At 31.2% G+C, this 23,416-nt stretch overlaps 5 protein-coding genes across 5 annotated transcripts in view; 1 reads left to right on the top strand and 4 right to left on the bottom strand.

The window, feature by feature from the left end:
* Positions 1 to 398: 398 nt before the first annotated feature.
* LOC135953674 (selenoprotein F) lies at positions 399 to 1,425 on the bottom strand. The gene is made up of 3 exons (XM_065503642.1): positions 1,267 to 1,425; positions 1,090 to 1,205; positions 399 to 1,023 (listed from the first exon to the last, which is right to left on the bottom strand). Exons 1-3 carry the CDS (start codon positions 1,303 to 1,305, stop codon positions 648 to 650), a joined length of 531 nt encoding a protein of 176 aa, XP_065359714.1. The 5' UTR covers positions 1,306 to 1,425; the 3' UTR covers positions 399 to 647.
* Positions 1,426 to 1,880: 455 nt separating this feature from the next.
* LOC135953715 (titin-like) lies at positions 1,881 to 5,281 on the bottom strand. Its single transcript, XM_065503693.1, has 3 exons — positions 5,155 to 5,281; positions 2,181 to 5,083; positions 1,881 to 2,117 (listed from the first exon to the last, which is right to left on the bottom strand). The coding sequence occupies exons 1-3, from the start codon at positions 5,164 to 5,166 to the stop codon at positions 2,102 to 2,104; spliced, it is 2,931 nt and encodes a 976-aa protein (XP_065359765.1). The 5' UTR covers positions 5,167 to 5,281; the 3' UTR covers positions 1,881 to 2,101.
* Positions 5,282 to 6,588: 1,307 nt separating this feature from the next.
* Blos4 (biogenesis of lysosome-related organelles complex 1 subunit 4) lies at positions 6,589 to 7,467 on the bottom strand. The gene is made up of 3 exons (XM_065504327.1): positions 7,321 to 7,467; positions 7,186 to 7,257; positions 6,589 to 7,124 (listed from the first exon to the last, which is right to left on the bottom strand). The coding sequence occupies exons 1-3, from the start codon at positions 7,381 to 7,383 to the stop codon at positions 6,762 to 6,764; spliced, it is 498 nt and encodes a 165-aa protein (XP_065360399.1). The 5' UTR covers positions 7,384 to 7,467; the 3' UTR covers positions 6,589 to 6,761.
* A 296-nt stretch (positions 7,468 to 7,763) lies between these two features.
* LOC135953253 (ATP-dependent RNA helicase DDX42) lies at positions 7,764 to 10,511 on the top strand. Its single transcript, XM_065503046.1, has 2 exons — positions 7,764 to 9,209; positions 9,278 to 10,511. The coding sequence occupies exons 1-2, from the start codon at positions 7,914 to 7,916 to the stop codon at positions 10,310 to 10,312; spliced, it is 2,331 nt and encodes a 776-aa protein (XP_065359118.1). The 5' UTR covers positions 7,764 to 7,913; the 3' UTR covers positions 10,313 to 10,511.
* A 6,012-nt stretch (positions 10,512 to 16,523) lies between these two features.
* Positions 16,524 to 23,416, bottom strand: part of tna (tonalli) — a 46,294-nt gene continuing 39,401 nt past the window's right edge. Inside the window, exons 4-11 of the mRNA XM_065506354.1 lie at positions 20,399 to 21,171; positions 20,211 to 20,329; positions 20,009 to 20,141; positions 19,723 to 19,936; positions 18,868 to 19,658; positions 18,611 to 18,788; positions 18,143 to 18,538; positions 16,524 to 18,070 (exon numbers count right to left, since the gene is read on the bottom strand). Coding sequence (XP_065362426.1) covers positions 17,939 to 18,070; positions 18,143 to 18,538; positions 18,611 to 18,788; positions 18,868 to 19,658; positions 19,723 to 19,936; positions 20,009 to 20,141; positions 20,211 to 20,329; positions 20,399 to 21,171 — 2,736 coding nt within the window. The 3' untranslated portion in view covers positions 16,524 to 17,938. The remainder of the gene's footprint in view (positions 18,071 to 18,142; positions 18,539 to 18,610; positions 18,789 to 18,867; positions 19,659 to 19,722; positions 19,937 to 20,008; positions 20,142 to 20,210; positions 20,330 to 20,398; positions 21,172 to 23,416) is intronic.

Here is a 23,416-nt window from a genome sequence, read left to right as displayed (position 1 = left end):
CAATTATATTCATAGATTTTTTTTATACTGTGCCTTTAATTTGTAATTATTGCTTAGTAATAGATCACAAAAACTGTAGATCGGTTTTAAATAAATCGATTATTGGGTTCTATCAATCTATTTAAAAACATCAATTACTAAAATGAGAAATATCAAAATTAATAAAACCTTTTAAAGCGGCGAATGGTGAAATGAGCATGCGCAAAATGAAGAAATATGTATCCATGCACTAAATAACCTAAAATTGTATGGAAATCAATTTTATTTTATAGCATTAAGGGTATACTTTGGTATTAAGTATTGATTATTAATTTAATGCACATCTCTATAAACTAAAATGTGTCCGAAAATGTTTATAGTTTTGTGCATATTTAGTTGTATCAAAATAAAAAAATCTGTTTAGTTCGAATTTAACCATATTTTTTAATTTGCAATGATTTGTAAAATCTTGCTCCCAATATATTTCTTGTATTAAAATAAGGAAGAACTCTATTGTTTTAATGACATTTTTAATAATTTGATTGTATAATTTACTATGACATTGATAATTGCTTAAAGGAATGCTGGAAATAAAATACGATTTACACTGAAGTACATTGTTTCAATTATAATTCAAACTATCTAAAGGAAAACATAATTTGTTTTTTTCAAATTAAATTTGTTCTAAGAAAATCATCATCATCTTCTTCTTCAATTACACTATATGATTGTTTGGCCCCGGCGGCGCCCACCTTTTCCAAATGAGTTTCGAAAAATTCTTCAACCGTATCCGTGTTCCACTTAGTAATGGATAGGGTCTCTTTAACATTGCCGCTTTTGTCCAGCAACTTAACAATGGGATCTAAACCTCGTACATATTTGATGGTTAGGTTGGGAAATTTGGCTGGTCGGCCGCTCTTAATAAAAGCCTGTATCTGAGGATATGCCCGGAATTTACAGGTACATACTTCCAATATTGCTTTGGGATAACGACGTTGGGCAGCCGGCAATTCATCCAACTTACAGCATTCACGACAATGAGGTCTAATTAATGGAAATGTTTAAGTGAAAATTTTAAACTTTAATATACACACTTCTGTTAATACCTACTTTAAAGTTTCCAAACCAAAATCATCAAGTTTTTCACAACTGGAACACAATAATTGGCCTTTGATGAAACCCAATTCACGGCAATCGTTCGCCGTAAATTCTCCTACAGCATATGTCTACATAGATATGAAAAGTATTTTGAATATTATTCATATTTGATGCTTAAAATGTACTTACTACAAATATTGTGAGTAATAAATATATTAATTTGATCATTTTATTATAAATTTTACTAGTTTACTACTAATTGCCGACACGTAAAATTACAATGAAAACATAAACAGATAATGAACACAGCCACATTTTGACAGCTTCTTAAATAGGGTGACTCAAAGAAAACTGTCTTCTAGACAGGGTGGTTGATAAACTAACAATAAAAACTGTATACAAACTCAGTGTTTGGAGTTCTTGTAACACGACTTTTTAAAAAAAAAAATCTGGAAAATCCGAATTACCAGATTATATATAAAAACGGGATGGCAAAACAAACTATTTCTACAAACACCAGATTTTTCTACTGCGGTGAAGATTTTATAAGATTCTACAAGTCAAATGTTTCTTAATAATCATTTTTAAAAATACAAATATCCATATGACTATTTATGAAAATTGCCTTTACAATCTTCATTTACATAGGTATCGATGGCTTTTTTATATTAACTGGAATTCACTTATAACTTAAAAATCTTAGCTCTCCAGTCAAAGAAATAAAATATATTTATTTTTTTTATATGATATTTTTATTTTTTTTTTTCTATTAAAAAAGTTATGGTTCCTAAATAATACATATATTATTTTGTATTAGAAACATAATTTATTCATATCGGTTGTAATATATTAATTAACCTAAATATATAAACATAATTTACAAAAATATTTTATTAACTTGCATTATAATGAAATATGATTGATTTTAACACACAAATAAAACAATTTATATCATGAAGTTTACCAATTAGCACAATCAATATATTGTATTTGGGAATTATTAAACCAGTTCTTCGTTTACCTTTTAATTATCATGAGCTCTGTAGAAAAAAAATTAATATAATAAATGTACTAGTATAAATAAAAATTAAAGATTTATTTACCTGGCAAAAAGTTCTGCAACTGGTACTGGTCGGTGTCTTAGAACGGGATGATCTGTAGTAGATGTTGTAAAATCTGGAGCACTTAAATGATCTTCACGGATATTTGGCTTGTGATCACCCTGAATTGGGAGTGCATGATGGATGGGTTGCTGGTATGGTTTAGATTCCGATAGATCTTCCACCTGTACTTCATGTAAATTGGGGTTATATTCAGTACTTTTCTTTACATTTCTGTTTTCACTAGATTCTTTTAGTGTTTCTTCTTGGTGATGACCCACAATTGGCCCTGAAAGATGTGGCCCCTGATGGTGTGTGTAATCGTTTGACTCCTTTAAAACTTCCGGTGTAGTTTGTGGTTTTTGTACACCTTCTGAGTGAAATTGCTCGTAATGATGGTTTGGCAAATCTTGGGGCTTATGAAAACTTGTGTGCTCCTGATTATGGCCTGGTAGAATTTGAGGTTTTTGCAATCCATCCATGGCAAGATGTTTATGAATATGTCCTGGTAATGTTTGAGATATGTGATGTAATTGAATATTACCTTCGACCTTTTCGTTATTTTTATGGTCCTGTAGGTTGGATGAAATTTCAGATTTGTCAAAACTTGATTGCGAGATGTGATCATGATTAAAAGCTGGCAAAACTTGAGGTTTATGGATTCCTTGTATATTTAAATGTTCATGGTTGTAAGTTGACAATGTTTGAGATATATGATGGATTTGTGGATCATGCTGATTTTCTTCTTTCCTCTGTTCATGCAGTTCCTTTTCGTTACTATTGTCTTTTACAGATTCCTCTTTATGTACCGAAGTATCACGTTTTTGTTGTTGGGTATCATCCCTTTTAACGTTCTCAATATTTGTAGAAAATTGAGGCTCCTTTAATTGCAATGTTTGAGGTATTTGGTGATTTTCTAAATTTTCTTCATTCTTGGCTTTGTGGGATTCATTTTCGTTGCTGTCTTTTGGAGATTCTTCAGGGTGATGGTACTTAGGAACTAATGGCACTGGAATATCACGTTTATGTTGTTGTGTGTCTTCAGGAGTTTCTTTTACAATTAATTGTAACGTTTGGGGTTTTTGAATTTCTTCTGCGGTAACATGATCGTGATTGTGAGCTGGCAATGTTTGACACACATGGTGGTTTCCAGTATTGACTTCTTTCTTATCTTCCTGATCTACTTTTCCGTTGTTTTCTTTCTGAGATTCTTCAGGATGATGATGCTTAGCAGCTAAAGGAACTGGAATATCACGTTTATCTTCAGGAGTATCTTTCAAAATCAATGGTAGTGTTTTGGGTTTTTCTTCTATAGAAATATGTTGTTGATTATGAGATGACAATGTTTGAGGCTCATGGTGATTTTCAGAATTATCTTCATTCTTTTGTTCATGTGATTCCTTTTCTTTGCTCTCTTTTGGAGATTCTTCAGGATGTTGGTGATTAGAAACTAAAGGCACTGGAATATCACGTTTGTTTTGTTGACTGTCTTCAGGAGATTCTTTAAAAAAAATTGGAATTGAAACATCATCCTGAATGTGAGCTTGCAATGTTTGATGTTCATGATGATCTTCAGTATTGTCTACTTTCTTATCTTCATGTGATTCCTTTTCATTGCTCTCTTTTGGAGATTCTTCAGGATGTTGGTGCTTAGGAACTAAAGGCACTGGAATATCACGTTTTTGTTGTTGGGTGTCTTTAGGAGTTTCTTGAAAAATGAATGGAAGTGTTTGGGGTTTTACGAATCCTTCTACAGTAACATGATCAGAATTTACTTCATTCTTATGTTTGTGAGTTTCCTTTTCATCGATCTCTTTTGGAGATTCTTCAGGATGTTGGTGCTTAGGAACTAAAGGCACTGGAATATCACGTTTGTGTTGTTGTATGTCTTTAGGAGTTTCTTGAAAAATGAATGGAAGTGTTTGGGGTTTTACAAATCCTTCTACGGTAACATGATCCTGTATGGGAGATGGCAAGTTTTGATGCTCATGATGATCTTCAGAACTGACTTCTTTCTTATCTTCGTGAGTTTCCTTTTCATCGATACTTTTTTGAGATTCTTCTGGATGATGGTGCTTGGGAACTAGAGGCACTGGGATATCACGTTTCTGTGGCTGTGGAGCATCATTTGATGGTGAAAAAATTGCTGGCAATCCTTGAGGTTTTTGAAATACTTCACTTTCATGTTTTGGTTTTTCTTCAATGACTTCTTTTTCTGTGGTCGTCTCTTTTGGAGATTCTTCAGGATGGTGATGTTTTGCTACTAAAGGTACAGGGATATCACGCTTCTGTTGTTGTGTAGCTTTATTTGATGGAGAAAATATGGCTGGTAGACCTTGAGGTTTCTGGTAGACTTCAGTTGTAACATTTTTCACATCTTCTTTGTCTTGATGAGTTTCTTTATTGTCGTTGTCAGTTTTTGTAATTTCATCTCGACGATTATTTTTAGATTCGAGTGTTTCATGGCTAATAACATCTGCTGGTAAAGCGGCTGGCAAAAGTTGTGATTTTTGGAATTCTTCTAGGTTAACATGTTCAGGCTTTTGGTGTGATTCAACATTTCTACGATTACGTTTAGTTAAACTTGGTTTATTTGGAGCTTGTGGTTTCTGTAGAGGCTTCTGGGCAACTGTGGGAGCTTTAGGGGTTTTTGGAGCTTTGGCATCATGTCCTTGCTTATGATCACGTTTTGTAATATGATGAACATGTTCTCCGGGTAATACAGTTGGATATAAAGGTTGTTTAGTTTCTCTTTTAAATTTAGCAATTTCTTTGGGATCCGTAATTAATATAATTTTCTCTTCCGGTTTTAATTCCACTAAGACACTAGGATTAACTGGGCTGGGATGCTGTAATTCCACTGTTGGGGCTGCACATGCACAAGCCACAACTGTGGCAATTATTACCTAAATAATAGTTATATAGTTTTGTTTGTTTAAATAAATATCACGGCTTTTTCAATTAAATTTTAACTTACAAATAATTTCATTATATACTTTGTGAGTCTTTTTCGTATTAAAATTCGTTAAATACTAAATTTAAACTTAGTCTAGATGAGTCTTTTATAGATTTTAAGCTTAAAGTTTATTTTAACAGATATCAGATGTTAAAATATCTCTCGAAAAGTTTTTTTTTATAATAAACTAATTCGTAATATAGCGCTAATTGCTAATAACAACATATACTGCAATTTCGTTGTATGTATTTTTATATTTTCTACAAATTTATATTGAAATAATAATAAAATACTTTTTCTCGAATATGATTATTGTAAAATTGCCCCAAAGAAAGCAACCATACACATGTTAAGTTTTTAATTTTTGGAATCAATAGAAAAATGGGATACCTTATTTGCAAAAATATTTATTTTGAATCATCAGTTAACACTAGATTGTTAAACAAATAAGCCGAGTTTGTTGAATTGTGTTTTAGTTTTTATAGGTTTAATGGTGTTGTTACTCTTTATAGACGCTATGGAATCGTCGACAAGTGTTTACAAAACTCATTCAACATTAAAAGTCGTAATTAAAAAAATAATTTATTGAACAATTACATATTAATCGGTCTACTTCTTTTGAAAGTAAAGAAAGTTGTAGTGAAATTTATTCAAATCTGTGAATTTTCACGTATGGAAAATTTCTCATGTCAAAAATGTTTAGAAGCATTTCAGTTGTTATTATCAGTGTAATTTAACATCTTCTCAGGAAAGCCATTTAAAATTGCATATTTACATTAAACTAGCTGACCCCCCGGCTTCGCTCTGTAGCTATTTACTAATGATTTGTATTTCATAGGAGAAAAGGAGACAGTGTTGTTAGCTCTTCAAGTTTCTCCATAAAATTGCTCTTATTAAGAAAAACGAGAAGTGAAAAGGAGGCAATATATTAAAAATTTAAAATTTCCGAGATTTACCAGGCTGGTTTAAAAACGAAATCGTTACTAGGATTCGATTTACAGAAAATGGAGGTTATATTTAGTTTTCAAACACTATCTTTGTTATTAAATTTGAATAATGTTGTTTTCGATTTGTAAATTATGCCTTTTTCAAACAAAACGGCAGTATGATATCAATAGTATTAATCTAATGTTTTTCAAACTTTTTCTATAGTATTTAAATATCCTGAATCATATGCAATACATAGAGCGGAAAATATAAAAAAAAGATCAAACAAAAAATTACTCAAAATAATCACACATACGAGTGTCGTTTTTGTTTTCACAGTGTCTTCCATAATACATTCTCACCACTTTAGTTTCTGACAACTGAGCTAGGTCTTTGACGGGAGAGTTTCCGCTCTAGGTCTATTTGCTATGATACAATAATTCTACAAGGTGGAATCATTAGGGAGAGTGTGTATGAATACATATTTTTATTTTTGAATAAAATTTTAAAAATTCACTATTAAAAAAATTCAGTTTGAATCGATCTTTATTGGATTTGTTGGGATTATTTAAAATTTTCAAATCTATATTATTAATGTATGCATTTTATACTATTAAATTAATAATTTAGACGTTATTCTTAGTTTTAGGCACATTGGACTGAATTATGTATTAAATTTATTGAATACAAATGTCAGTATATTATGACATATCTTTTTTAAAAAAATCTGAAGTATTAAAAACTTGCACAGCTTCAAATTTACCATCTTTAAGATTTGTAGCTATAACAGGCTCTTCAACAGGCGACAGTGTATTTGATTCCGACACAGATTTGGCTTTGGCTAACAAAGGTTTGAACAGTAAACCTCTTAAACTGTAGTCGGTAACATTCAATTCAGCTTCAGCTATATCTATTGACTTTTCTACTTCATCCATATTGTTATTAACCACACCAACAAAATGTTCCAATTGATCGATGCGCTCCTTGAGTACTTCAAATTGAGGCGTAAAAGCCAAAATACTGTTGGTATATTGATCCATTATAACATTGGTTTCACCTTTTACCTGTTAATAAAACACAGCATCATTAATAAAAACATATATAAATTAATTTATATTTGTTTACATTGACCAATAAAGATTCCAGCTCATCTAATCTCGTCAGCATATCTTCTATGCTCATACATATTGGATTGATCTGAAATCGAAAGTTTGTGGTTGTATTTTTTGAACAATTCTTTTTAAATAAAATTATACCTACCTCCTTATCTAAACTAACACTTTGTAGTAGTTTGCTATAATCTTGGGAAGCCTTTTCTACCATTTTTTAAATAAATTGTTTATATTTTATGACATTTAATAATAAATAAAAATGTATTTGTAAATAAACAACAGCTGTTAAGCTTTGTTTAGTAAGCATTTGTTGCACCCTTCACTAATAAATTGGTATACTCGGTTGGTAACATATAATGTACTAACGGCTAAGTAAATTTTAAACGTATTTGATATCAATAGTCCAGAAAATAATAGATTTGTATACCTCAGTAAAACAACGAGAAAAAACTAAATAATTGTAAACTTTGTTTACGCAAACAGTTTACTTTTTTTTACAAAATTTAGGTCAAAACAAAAAAAGACCAGGGTACACAAAGTTCGTTATAGCTGCAGCAAATGTTAGTGTTACTTGATTTTGTTTAGTTTCTGGGTTTACACAGCATTTAGTAAATTGACAAGTATAATCGACGCGAGAAAAAATAGTTTGAGACCGGAAAATTTTAATAAAATATTTATTTGCTAAAGTTTATTTAAGGAAAAAGTACATTTGGATAAGGATAATATAATTTACATTGAGAAATGAGTAATTATCGGGGTATTGGAGGCGGTGGCTTCCCTTATAAATCAAACTCAACTAAGGGTGGTGCTTCTATGAATGCTGTGCCACCACCTTCAACGCTAAACCATCGTGGCTATCAAAAGGGCAATGTACGAGAAGCCTCAACAACGGCAGGCACATCAAAATATGGTTATTCGACACTGGAATCTATAAGTCAATTTTCCAATTCTCAAAATTACATTGGTAAACGTAAAGCATGCACTGAGGATGACTATTTTGACGATGATGACGAACATGTGCCCCAGCAGGCCTATATACCGGCTCCTGGTTCTCCGGGCTATCAAAAACCCGAAAAAGAGGAAGCTGAATCAGATGAAGACCCTTTGGATCAGTTTATGGCTGGTATAGAACAGCAGGTTGAGAAGGAAAAAGTTCGCAAAGATACCAGTGTGGCGGCAGTTGCTGGAGTTGGCCCTAGTCAAATAAAGGGTGTAAGAGGAGATATAGACGAAGAAGATGACGAAGAAAGTTATTATCGTTACATGGAAGAAAATCCGCAAGCTGGCCTAAGGGATGATGGTTCCGATGTGGAAATTGATTACGATGAAGATGGCAACCCCATAGCTCCACCAAAAAATAAAAATATTGATCCTCTTCCTCCCATATACCATTCTGAAATCGAATATGAAAGTTTCGAGAAGAATTTCTATACGCCTCATGAAGACATAGCCAATTTGGATGAGGATCAAGTGAGAGATTTGCGAAAAACTTTAGGTGTGAAAGTAACCGGTCCAGAGCCACCCAAACCCGTAACCTCATTCGGTCATTTTGGTTTTGATGAACCTCTTATGAAGGCTATACGTAAAGCTGAATATACGCAGCCCACACCCATTCAAGCCCAAGCCATACCAGCTGCCTTGGGAGGTCGCGATATTATTGGTATTGCCAAAACTGGCTCCGGTAAAACGGCTGCATTTATTTGGCCAATGTTGGTTCATATTATGGATCAACGTGTACTAAAACCAGACGATGGGCCTATAGGTTTGATATTGGCTCCCACTCGTGAATTATCTTTGCAAATCTACAATGAAGCTAAGAAATTTGGTAAAGTGTATAATTTAAATGTAGTGTGTTGTTATGGTGGTGGTTCTAAATGGGAACAGAGCAAAGCATTAGAGCAGGGGGCTGAAATTGTAGTAGCAACACCAGGGCGTATGATTGACATGGTTAAAATGAAAGCTACCAACTTAAGGAGAGTAACCTTTATGGTACTTGACGAAGCAGATCGTATGTTTCATATGGGTTTTGAACCTCAGGTGAGAGATTTAATGAACAATTTTAAAATCAGTTTTATTTCAATGCATGTTTTCTGATATTATTTTAGGTCCGTTCAATTTGCAATCATGTTAGACCTGATCGTCAAACTTTACTCTTTTCGGCCACATTTAAGAAACGCATTGAACGTTTGGCTCGTGACGTTTTAGCTGATCCTGTACGCATTGTTCAAGGTGACCTCAACGAAGCCAATCAAGACATTACCCAGTATGTATATGTCTTCCCAAATCCTATGCAAAAATGGAATTGGTTGCTTTTAAATCTTGTACGCTTTCTTTCCGAAGGAAGTGTTTTGATTTTTGTCACCAAAAAAGCTGATGCCGAATCGGTTGCAAACAATTTGTTGGTGAAAGAGTACAATTGTCTCTTGCTACATGGTGACATGGACCAGGCAGATCGTAATAAAGTCATAACACAATTCAAGCGCAAAGAATGTGATATTTTAGTGGCCACTGATGTTGCTGCGCGTGGTTTAGATATTCCGCATATTAAGAATGTTGTAAATTACGATATAGCAAGGGATATTGATACACATACTCATCGTATTGGTCGTACGGGCAGAGCGGGTGAAAAAGGTACGGCCTACACACTAGTAACGGAAAAGGATAAAGAATTTGCCGGACATTTAGTACGAAATTTGGAAGGTGCTGATCAGCAGGTGCCTGAGGATTTAATGGATTTGGCCATGAAAAGTTCTTGGTTCCGCAGCTCGCGCTTTAAACAGGGTAAAGGTAAAAAGCCCGCTGGTAACCATACTGGTTTAGGTTATCGTGAACGCTCTGGATTTGGTGCAAAAACATCTTCAACACCCTCTAATGACATGAGCTCTAGCAGTAGCTTTACTTCTACCAGCAAATCGTTGTCTTCTGCTGGCCCCGCCACAGATCGTTATGCCGCTATGCGCGAAGCTTTTCGTTCTCAATACCAATCACAATTCAAACCTTCAACAGATCGAACATGGGAGGAAACTGTTCCTGAAGCCGGAGTGTTTGCTGCACCAGCACCGCCTCCACCTTCTTTGATGAATAGCAGTAGTCAGTCGCAAGGGGACAAACGTAAAACTAAGAAAAGTCGTTGGGATTAAGTAAAACAACGAATTTATAAGCCTAATTTATTTGCTTTGAAAGAAATAACCAACACTGAAGATTCATCTATATATTTAGTCCTAGTGTTTAAATTGTTTAATAACAACTATATAATATGTGTAACATTTTTTCTAATGTTTATTGCATTAAGTCTTACGTTCTTATCTATAAAACTAAAATTAAAACCCCTAACAATAATTTTATTCATTTTAAATCATGGATGAAATTTTTGTCAGTAAGTATAATAGCCCCTTCATCCTAGCATCATATCCATATTTCTCAATATGTTTGACCAACACGAAGATATTTATTTTGACATATCAAATGTATATGGGTTTTCCCACAGTCCAGAACGTGACATTCGTACGCTTTTGACGTACACATTGACATTACCATCAGTTTATAATATTGAGTATACTTCATTTGAACATTTGTACATGGTATCGAACGCGATATTCGTACGCGTTTGAAGAGAAGAAAAAAATAAAGAAATCCGGACATTCTTATTAATATTTTTCGGCAGTATATTTGTAGCCACTACCTTTTGTGTAAAAGATAGTTTTTGTCTATTAGTTGTTTCCAATATATTAGTGTTGGCATCCCCAAATAAGCAACTATGTTCTTTGTACTAAAATGTAACTGTCACTTGTTTATGTACTTATAGTTTTTCTTTGTATTTATATGTCATACATAGTTTACCGCTTCTACCTTTTTATGTGTTTATTCTACATTGTAAAGTCGTCTATTAAACAACATAATTGTATATACGCGGTAACTATTTTATTATATTTTATTTGTTTTATTATTTATATTATTATCATTTCAATAAAGGTTAGTTTTGGCTTAGAATTATACTAAGTTCTTTCACTCATCCTCCTCATAATCATAACAATTAGCAATAAACATGGTATCCCGAACGTGACTAACAATTAAACACGTTTTCGACTTTTTCTAGAATAATGTAAAAATCAGCAAATTGGAGCATAATCTATTAAAAACATTTTTTAAAATTTTTTTGAAAATTGGATTGTTGAAATATTTGTACTTAATACTGATAACCAGGGAAACCAAAATATGCAAATGCATGTTTTTCCTGGTGAGTCTAATGGGCACATTGATAAGATATTTACACGTTTCAGAACTATTTAAGAATTTTGGCATCTATTTGTTAGTTCATATTTTTTTAGTTAGTTTATATTTTTGAATATATTGGTTTTAAGAGCATATTTATGTCATATTTTTGCGTTTTTAGAGCATATTTTACTGTTTAATAGCATATTTTGACTTTATCAAAAACAAATTTTGTCTTACTTATTTTTCGCTGTTGTGTTACAGGTTTTTACTTCCTTTGTTTAAAATTCAAAATTGAAAAATAGATGTTTTTTTAATATAAAATAAGCACTATTTTAATAATAATTTATTGCAATAACAACCTTAATTGACAAAGTGACTTTATATTTATATAAAACTAGCTGTCCCGGCAAACCTTGTTCTTCCATAGCTCACACAAAGTTTGAAGACTTCCACTATAATAGTACTAAAGATATGCATTAATAAATTTTTACTTTGTATGGGAGGTGGCATGCCCATTGTACCTATATAGGTCAATTGTGAATCTAAACCATCCAGGGACCCACTCAAACACACATCGAAATTGGCCCAGCGTTAAGAACGAGTTCAGTTACTAACACACGTACAGAAGAATTATATATATAAAGATAAAGATATCATCAAAAAATACCTCTCAAAGCCTTTTCATAACTTAAGTTCCTATTGTTTTTATATTGTATTTATTTTTTGTTATACTTGTTTTAATTCTTGTTATTTTTGTTTATTTTATGTTATTTTACATTTTTAGAAATTTTTTGGTAAAAAATTATGTAAAAGTTTGTTTTTTTAAGAGTATATTTTTTAAATTTTAAGAGCATATTTTAAAGTTTTTACTGCATATTTAAAGCGCTTAAAACGTTTTTTTAGAGCATATTTCCGGTTTCCCTGCTGATAACAAACGATATACCGTATAGTGACATTCGAACATTAACAATATCAAATGAAAAGTTTACCGTTAATCGAGATTTTTCGACCTCTTTTCATTTCTTTGTAATAATTTGTTAGTGATAGAAAGATTGAGGTTTGTTTACTCGAAAGTGGAACAAGTAAATCATATGGATTTGATTTACAAAACACAAACAAATATGTGAATTCCTTTTAAAAATTAAAACGTTACTCGAATTCGGTTTACAGAACAGGGTGGAATGTCTACTATTATGTTCCGAGTTAATATTGTTACGAAATTGTACTTGAATTCAAATATAACGATTTTAAGGGCTAATTTAAAAGTAGCATAATGCTTTCAAATAACAGTGCTGTAATAGCAAACTGTAACATATCTGTGGGCATTATAACATAAAAGCTTTCAGTTGACCATTGATCGTAAGTTGGCAACGCTGTTTGAATTCGAATATTCAGTCAAAGAACATTGTAGAAAGTACACCACAGATGGCTTATGTATTAGTAAGATCTAGAATATTCGAACTTTGAGAGTTAAAGAGCAATTTAGAGTGAAGATGGCAGTGTTATAAATAGTGGCAGAGGTTGCAGTCGTTAGTGAGTTTATCAGAGACGCTTTTCGAATAAACATCAATTGAGTGCCTTAAAGTGTGTTGTGTTTTTCAAGTAAATTCGTGTACATTATAAATTGTGTCTGTATTTCGGCGAATTTATAAACGTGTATAAAAAACATTGAGTGACTATTTAATTCTGTTGTTGTTGTACATTTGAATAAATAAAGAGTTGTTACCATTTTCAAACTACTAAACGGCTTTTATTTGCAATCAAAAGTATCCGGTTTATTTAAAGGAAATAAACCAGAGTTTTGAAAAGGTTAAAACGTAACAATATTATCTGCAAACCTTAAAAGCTGAGAAGATATTTTTCTGCATTCGATTTGAAATAGAATCTTTTTTCTATAATAACAAACAAATAATGATATATGCATATGTTATTTATTATTAGAAGGAAATAAATATTTTCGGCAAGGCACAAAATATAAAGTTGATCAACAATTTTAAATTCGTTTTGTATTGTGTTTTATTGAGGTTCAAATTTCAAATTGTAAGAATGGTGTAAAAATGCTCTATCTCAATTGTATACAACTTTTTACCGTTTATACCATATCATTGGTCTAATAGTAATATTTATGTACCCTATTTTCAAGATAACCTAAAAGTTTTCTTTGGACAAAAGATATATGTATCAATAAAATTAGTTGTCCGATTTTTATTAATTTATGGGTCGATTATGGATGGCAATTATAGTTTTTCTTTTCCCGCACTTTTTCATTTCCCAGGAAATCGGGATTAATTTTGAAATTTCCCGGGATTCCGGGAATTCCCGCCTAGAAAAGCCAAAAAATGTCTTTGTTTTTAAAATGTATTTGGATACAAATAAAAATATCCAATACAAATTTAATATAAAGAGATAAACTGGCTTAAATTCCCATTCGATTTTGTTCTACCTTCGTTAGATTCCAATTAATTCTGTTAATTCGAAAAAATAAATATTTTATTTTTTCAAAAATTAAGTTTTTTAAGTAGAAATTTATAACCGGTTATGGCCAATAAGGCTAGGTTGTTGAAAATAAATAAAATAAAAAAATAAAGATGTTAATTAAAACATGATGAAAACCCTATAATATTAAACAAAATTCTATTCCACATAAGGTGGTTTTATTCTAAACATTTTACTCTTTACTCCTTGTGGAAAAGCAAAATACTAAAATAATTCCACTTTCGATCAGAATAGAATTCTGTGACAACAGTGAACATTCACGAGTTTTTGGAATAATTTGAATAATGAACTTGATTTGGTGCTTAAGCATCTTTTAGAGAAAATCAAGTTAAAAAACCATCACATAAAACTAAAGAATTCCCGTCCCGGTAATTCCCTTGAAAAACTATAGTTGCAAAGGTAGCCTTCATGTTTTGGCATCTTTTTCTCATACATTATTTCAATATTTAGCCTTATAACGTCAAACTTTGATTTTGATGTTTTTCATATTTTTTTATATTTTCTTTTGTTTGACGTTACAAGAATTGTATAATTGAGAATTTATTTTCTACTGAGTGTACCTTATTTAGGACTTGAATTTCGAGATATCATTCATCAAAGGTCCCTACCATAGACAACAACTAGATAGGTAACTGAGAGCCAAAAACCTAAGTCGGTTGTCAAAAACCTAATTTTTGAGAATGTATTGCATGTATTTTGTTTTTGTATCACCCGTATGTGTGAAAAGAGAGTAATTTTTTTCTATCACCTTCTGTTCTATGCGTTTATTCTATGGTCCTACTCCCACTGATTATGCTCTTTCTGGTAATTTTTTTTTTCAGTAATATATTAAGATGAGAAGAATTTTGTGAAAACTGGACAATTATTTATCAAATGTACACAAAAACGTATATAAAATGTTTGAAATATATTGTTACGTTTTAACCTTTTCAAAACGTTTGGTTTATTTCCTTTAAATGAACCGGATACTTTTGATTGCAAATAAAAGCCGTTTAGTAGTTTAAAAATTGTAACAACTCTTTATTTATTTAAAATGTACAACAACAACAGAATTAAATAGCCACTAAATGTTTTTTATACACGTTTATAAATTCTAAGAAATACAGACACAATTTATAATGTACACGAATTTACTTGAAAAACACAACACACTTTAAGGCACTCAGTTGATGTTTATTCGAAAAGCGTCTCTGATAAACTCACTCACGACTGCAACCTCTGCCACTATTTATAACACTGCCATCTGCACTCTAGATTGCTCTTTAACTGTCAAAGTTCGAATATTCTAGATCATACGACATCTGTGGTGTACTTTCTACAATGTTCTTTAACTGAATATTCGAATACAGCGTTGCCAACTTACGATCAAATCAACTGAAAGCTTTTATTTAATAATGCCCACAGATATGTTACAGTTTGCTATTACAGCACTGTTATTTGAAAGCATTATGCTACTTTTAAATCAGCCCTTAAAATCGTTATATTTGAATTCAAGTACAATTTCGTAACAATATATATGTATAGGGTAGATGGAGGACATTCGCAATAGGGGCACATCTGTCAACACCGATTAACTTGAGACTGAAGTGTTTTTTTCTAAAATTCCCGAAAATATGTTGGTGTAAGTATTTTTTGTGCTAACTTTTTTAATTTTTGGTGTTAGAACATCAATAATAGTGCACAAAAAAGGACAAAATGTTTTATATATTTTTGAATGCAGTTTCCTGCAGTGTAATGGTAATTTAGTTGTTATAGTAATATAGTAAATTAATTAAAATTTAGTTTGGTAACTGAATTAAAACTCTCTTAAGTCCCAGTCATAATTGGCTTAAATAACTATAAAATCATTACAATGAAATCATTACCATTAAATTATCGTCAAGATTTCGAGTAATGATAGCATAAGCCAGTTATGGGTAGGGTCTTTATTTTTGTATATTTTTCTGTAATTTTTATATTTATTTTTATTTTATTTAAATAATTCATAATAATTAAATTATGTTTTTTATTATATTTTTTTTGTTTTGCTTTTGTTAATATAATTCCTTTTGTTTACATTCAAATATTTGATTTAAATTTGATATTTACACCAAATTGTTATTTTTGAGATATTTATTTGTTGTTTTTGTAATTGTTGGGAGGATTGATTTGAATCTTATGTGTAATTGTGTGGGTGTTTTTTTTTTAAGATGAATGTTAAATTTTATTTAATAAAATCACATTTATGCACTTTTATTTGTTTACACAAGCGAAATATATATATAGAACTATATACATATACATACATAATTACATATGGATGTATATAGTATATTAATATTTTTTTGTTTTTACATAATGAAACCACTACTTTTTTTTAATATAAATTATTTTATAATCTAAAATGTTGTTAATTTCTATAGTTACATTGAAAAAAGTCTACTTTAGAAGCTATAGATAAGATTTATTTAACTACGATTTTTTATAAAATTAAATGTTGCTTGATTTTTTTTTGTATGTGTTTTGTTTAAATTGAGTTGTTTTAATTACACCATCACTTGTTTTATTTTATTTTTTATTTTTTTGTTAAATGGAGGATAAAGGGAGTAGTTGGTAGTTGGGTTATACAAATTATTGGCTTTTGATTACGCGTGAAAGGAGTTTGTTTGTGGAAAGGAGTTTGTGATAAAAAATTGGTCCTTGGTTTTATTTGGCTGTTAATAAATATGCAAATTATTTGAAATTCAATTTAATATTATTTGAAAATTTCTTTTTTTTTAAGAAAACAAAGCTTTTAAAAAAGCTGATTTTGTACTTGTAATTAAATTTGGATTTTTATCTTTCGTTAAGTTTTTATTGCGTTTAATTTAAAAAAAAATCATTTTGGAAAAAATAAAATACTCTGGTTTTGTTGTTTTTTTTTCATTTAATACATTTGTTTATTTTGTTGTTTTTATAATTTGTGTACACTTTCTTTCTTTTTATATATTTAGGTATATTATTTTTATTTTTTAAATTTTATGATTTTCATTTGTATATACAACTTAATAATTAATTTAATTTTATGCTTAAATACTTAAATTCTGTTCTTTTGCATAATTTTTGAATATATTTTTTGTGTTTTGCTTTTATTATTTAAAAATTACAACTTATGAAACTAATTATTTATTTTGTATAATTTTAAGCATAATAGGGTTTTTTTTATTTAATATAATTTTTTAAGAATATGGTTTACATTATATTTTAATTATTTAAAATTATTTAACAATTTTTGTAATGTTTTTTTTTTATAAAAATTTAATACTTTGTACAAGTTGTAAAAGAAAAAAAATAAACATTTTGAATAAAAAAATGTTTTAATAAAATAATAGTTGAAAAAGCGATTGTTATTACATACTATAAAATATTACAAAATAATTTTAATAAAAACTTAATTGAAATTTTGCAAAATATAACAAAAAATATAAATATAAATAGAATTCAAAACCATAACTGTATTTTTTGTATTTGTGTTAATATATAATTTTATTATTTTTTAATTTTTTTTGTTTAAAGTTTTAATTTTTAAAATCACATTTCATTGTTTTCAAAATCGTTTATTTCTTTTAGTTTTTAGTGTAGTTTAGTTTTTTTAAAACACCTTTTGTTTGTTTCATAGCTTTTATTACATTTATAAGCTGCTGTTTCACAAAATTTCAATTTTTTTTTTTAAATATTTTTCGTTAGTTTTAAAATTAAACTTCGTACGCTTTTTATTATATATATATTTTTTAATTTAGTAATACTATTTACAATGTATTTAGTTGGGATTGGTTTTATCATAAATTTTTCTAAATATTCTTGATGTTTTCTTTAAACTTTTAGATATATTTGTTTATAATATTTATTTGATAAAGAATTTGCTGTTGTTATTGAAGGAAATGTTTCTATTTACATTAGATGTGTTCTTATTAAACTTTCTTGGAACGGAAAATTTCTTTATTCTTCCAGTTATACTTTAGTTTTATGAAATGAACGAACACACCTATTAAATTGTTGGTTTTAAAGCATGTTAAAGATATAATAATTTAATTAATTTAATCAAATAAGGAGGCCAGAATATCTTCATTGTTATTGTTATTACTAGAGCCGCTGGAGGGTGGGGTATTTAAATCCGGTTGCGGATCTAAATAGGACAATATTTCCAAAGGATCAACATCCGAGAGCAGCTGAAAGTAATACATAAAAACAATGAAATTAATAAATTGTTAAATTTATATTTATAGTTTGTTAATACTTACATTCAAATCATTGGCGGCATCGGCATGACTCATATTTGAAGGAACAAAACTATTTAGTTCGGCATTTAAATCGCCCTCATTGAGATTCACCAAATCGGATGATTGTGAATTTATTAATGAGTTAATAATTTGTTCTTGTTGTGACTGTTGTTGTGTTTGTTGTTGCTGCTGTTGCTGCTGCTGACCATCTTGTTGTTGACTACTGCCACCAGTAGACATGCGATTATTGGGAGTACCCGGAGTTTGTGGCGAATTGTGATTACTGGAATTATTACCGCCATTCGGTGTAGCATTCATAGGCTCATTGTGAGCCGAACTAACCGAAGGTGGACCGCCTGGTGTCATGGGATGACTGGCACCGCCAGGTGTATGTGGTGTATGCGGGGTATGGGGCATCTAAAAGTAATTGAACAAAATTAATTATTAAAAAATATGAATTTGAGAAATAATTTTTGTTTTTAAATTTACCTGATCGTTAAGGGATTTCTCCATGGCATTTAGTTGATCTAGAGGTTCATTTAAATGTGTCATAGAGTTGTTTTGATGGGCTGAATCTTGCTGCTGTTGCTGCTGCTGTTGTTGCTGTTGCATATCACCCGGTGTTTGTGGATTATTAAAATTATCGAAACTATTGCGATTGCCGACACTATAACAATAAAACAAAAATTAATATAAGCATTTTTAAAACATATGTATTTTGAAGAGTCAAAGTTTAATGAACTTACCTATTATTGCCACTTTGATTGCCACTGCTACCGCCCATCATATTACCATTGGCAATAGAATTCATATCATGACAGTTATAAGGACTCATTGCTTGTGTATTATCCCATGTGGGTAATTGCGTTGAACCGGGCGACATAGCCTTAGTCATGTCATCGCTGAAATTTTCCTGTTTTATGGCCGGTATGCTCATGCTATTACTATTATTATTATTGGGATTGCCAACACTAGAGCCAGCTGACGAGGGGCCGGCTGGACCACCACCTACACTGCTGCCCGTATTACTATTTGGACTTCCTTGTATGTTACCCTGCACTGCTCGCCAATTAGCTGAGGAATCAATGACCACTTCTTCGACATCCGTATTGCTGAGTGTATTCAAAATGGCCCAGTAATACTGATCGATTTCTAGACTTTCGGTTAACGCAGGTTTACTACATTCCGGACAACGCCACGTTCCTCGTTCGCAGTTCATCATTAGATAACCCTCCAAATCGAAGCACTGGACATGTTTGCATTCAAGACCACGGGCAGGCAAACGTATTCGAGATTTCATGATCGGACATTTCAATGAGATCTTTGCACATTTGTTAGGATCATTCACATTGTTGCCATTGCTAGAGCCATCGGGATTTTGTGAATTTGGACCACTGCCGCCCACCATACCAATGGCAAAATAGCGCTTAATCTTGGCCACACTATGTTCCAAAGGTAGCAGATTACGTTTGTGTAAACTTTGCATTACTTGCCGCACAGATGGTCGATGGACTAGTTGTAAAACGAATAAGTGAGACTAAAAACAAAATTAAATTAAATTAGTACATAGCTATTGGATTCTTTTAATCAATTATACTTACACAACAGCAGGAACTAGCAGTTAACTGTAACGTATTACGTCCCGGTTGGCAAACAGATTTCAAATATAGCGGCCTTAAAGCTTGACCGGTCTTCTCGGAACGTTCTATATTAAGTGGGGTAGCATTAGCCGATACAGTAACTGTATGTGGCCAATTGGTATTCATTTGTCTATCATCCTGATGGAAGCATTTTAATTGTAGTTCCAAATCCGATCTGTAAAAGGAAATTTTAACAAAATTATTAACATTTTTCCATGAAGTTTGTTTAGGGTTTTTTTAAACTCACCGACACATGAGGGTATTGTAAACATTTTGCTTAAGGTGGAATACATGATTGCTAACGGAAAGATTGTGTAACAAACGGAAAGGTGGAAGTATAATGCCATCACGTACTGGGAATGTCAGTCTCATTTCTTCGCCTAAAAAAAAATATATGAAACAAATTTAGTAAATTTAGAAATTTTATGGAATTTAATATCAATACTTACAATTATCCATTTGAGGTTTAATATCAGGATTTGGACTGACGTAGGGTACACTGCAGGCGGGTGTTAAAGGAGGTGTTGGATTGCCAGGAACTGGACTGTGTTGATAATTTTGTTGAAAACTAAAAGAAATTTAAAATATTATTATTAATAAGTGTTCTAAAAGTTTAAATTCAAAAAAATCGACTTACCCTTGATTTTGATAAGGATTGCCAGTACTGGAAGCAGAGCCGGGACCAGCCGGACACATGCCACCAGCAGAGCTGCCACCATTCATACCCATACCAGGTTGAGAGCCAGGATAAAATTGTGCCTGTTGAGAATGATGTGAACTGGGACCGTAACCACCAGCGCCAAAACGTTGCATAGAACTCATACAGCCACCAGGACCCATGCCGCCAGGACCCATACCACCTGGACCCATGCCACCAGGACCAATACCACCAGGACCCATGCCACCGGGACCCATGCCACCAGGACCCATGCTGCCAGGACCCATACCACCGGGACCCATGCCTCCAGGACCCATACCACTCATACTGCCACAATTTCCGGGTCTACCATAGCCGGCCATAGGACCTGCACGCCCATAGCCAGCTTGCATGGGCAAAGGTACACCATTACTCGTTTGTGGATGCATTTGTCCAGCACCGTATGGCATGCCACCGCCCTGTTGTTGAGGAACATTTTGAGAATTCATGGGATACATGCCACCTCTCTTTTGTGCCGCATGCATTTGTGGATTGGGATAGGGTGTCATGCGTCTTTGATTGTAACCACCATTGGCCATACCTTGCATTTTAGCCATAGGATTCATGGCACTCATTTGCTGCTGTTGCTGCTGCTGATGCAACGACATACTACTGGCCGAACCACCAGGACCCATACCACCACCACCGCCGCCGGATTGCATGCCACCCATACCATTCATAGACATATTTTGCATTTGATTCATGCTCGACATCTAAAATAAAAGAAAAAAAAAAACAAATACGTTTTATATACAAATTTTAAAATACCGTTAAGTTGCAAGAATACTAATTATTCAAATAATCGAGGAAAAAAAATAATTTTTATTCGAATGAATAAAAAATTTTTCGATTAATAATTGCTGATATATTTATTTGAAAATATATTTATTTCCTAGCTTAAATTTATGGAAAATTTTTTTTCGAATTTTTTCAAATTATTTTTTAATTTTTTAGTGAAAAAAAATATTATGACAAAAAATTTTTTGGTTGAAAAAAATTTGTGGTAAAAAATATTTTTCCCGATTTCGAACCTTTGTAGGTCCAATTTACTATGTCGTTATATATGTACGTCGTTGCAAAGATCTTTTAAATGTCTATCATTAGATTTCCATATTGTCTATATTATACATACTTATATCAAAAATAGGTCAAATATTGAGGTTGTTCAGGTTTTTTTTCCATTATATCTCAGCCGATTTTCTTGATTTTAAATAGTAACCGAACCGGGTCTATAGCGGATATATTGATGTATGAATCATGTCTGTAAGTTATTTGGAGGCTACGGAAAGTTGATTTCAACATACAGTCGGACAGACGGACATGGCTATATTGACTCCGCTATCTAAAACGATCCAGAATATATATATTTTGTGGGGTCGCAAATGAAAAATGTAGAAATTGCAAACATATTTCTACATTTTGAAAATTTCGATATTTCGAAAATTTGACTTTTTATAAATCGAAAAGTAGACTTTTTGTTTCAACTACAGAACTCTAGTTTTTAACGAACTAAATTTTTCTTCGACTTCGTTATAATGTTGTTCAACTGTATATAAAGTTACGCAGGCTTATTTAGAAATATTTTACTAACAAACATGACAATGAATTGTAAACAAAATTTAAAAAACAATAAAAAAAAATGTATGTACTTATGTATGTATGTTTAAATAGTAATTAAAGGTATAGCCAAGTATTTACATAAAAAAAAAGATTCATGATTGTATTATATACAAACCTATAAACTACATACATACATTTATATACATAGATTTTGTAAGCTTAACTCAACCCAGCAAACATAGGTGCAAACAATTTTATTTATATTTTTTAAGAAATTGCTCAATTTTTCATTATTAAACCACGATTATCTATCTATCACAATTAACTTTCCAAAATTTTTAAATTTAAAAATTTCTTACCACATTACAAAGTTTGCTGGGTGTTTTTGTAGGGTATGCGTGAATGTGTATGTAACATTACCTTAGTTGAGAAGCAACGTAAACTTGACATGTGGCAAATAATTATTATTGTTATTGAAAAATATTGAAATTGTAAATGCATCTAAATACATATGTATGTATGTATGCATAGTACATTGAAGCAAATACATTTATAAATATAATACAGATTTAAGTAGTATTTATGAAACGTATTTATAAAATTTATAAACAGACTCACACATATAATGTCAAATAAATTTGATGTATAAAGAACCGCTGGTTCTCTGTGTGACAAAGCCATCATTTTTGCCAGTACTTTAGCCAAGAGACCAGCTGTCATTTAGTGTGAGGTTCATTAACAGTTTACTAAAGCCTAGATGTCGAGGGGACATGGAAAAGTACGAATCAGAGTGTCAACTCCTAGGATAAACTCAATCGATAAACTATCGACCCTTTTTGGCTAGTTAAGTAACTAGTCCCAGTAATACCCCATAACTACAGGGTATTAAAAGACAGCAAGCAACATGCGATGTTTGCAATATTAATATGTATGTAACTGTATAAATATATATTTTAAATTTTTTGTTTATATTTTGCTGTTTCTTCAAGCAGGGACGTTTAAAAAAGGGGGGCGAATTTAGCCAAACAAATTTAAAATTTTACAAGCACATTTAATTTCTGTTAATTTTGTGTAAAATTTCCTAATATATTTAACCAGGTCTTTATTTATAATTACCCCCCTTTTCTACTGCGCTCCTATTACAATTTTGTTTTTTATGATTATTTTTTATTTTTGTTTTTCCTCTTGTGTTTAAACAATTTGCATACGACAAAGTGGTGTTATTATTAGTGAATATAATTTTTTTTATAGACAATTGCACAGTTTTTTTTAAGCTATTGCAAGTTTAAGCTTTCAATATTTTGTTGATGTTTTTTTCCAATTTTTTTTGTGGTGTTTTAAAATGTTTGTAAAGTGAAGGGCTATTGTTTGATAATATTATTATTATTTAGTTTAAAG

The sequence above is a fragment of the Calliphora vicina genome, chromosome 3 (assembly GCF_958450345.1).
Source record: "Calliphora vicina chromosome 3, idCalVici1.1, whole genome shotgun sequence".
NCBI lineage: Eukaryota > Metazoa > Arthropoda > Insecta > Diptera > Calliphoridae > Calliphora > Calliphora vicina.
Note: the sequence above shows the minus strand (reverse complement) of the source record. Positions and strands in the feature narration are given on the sequence as shown.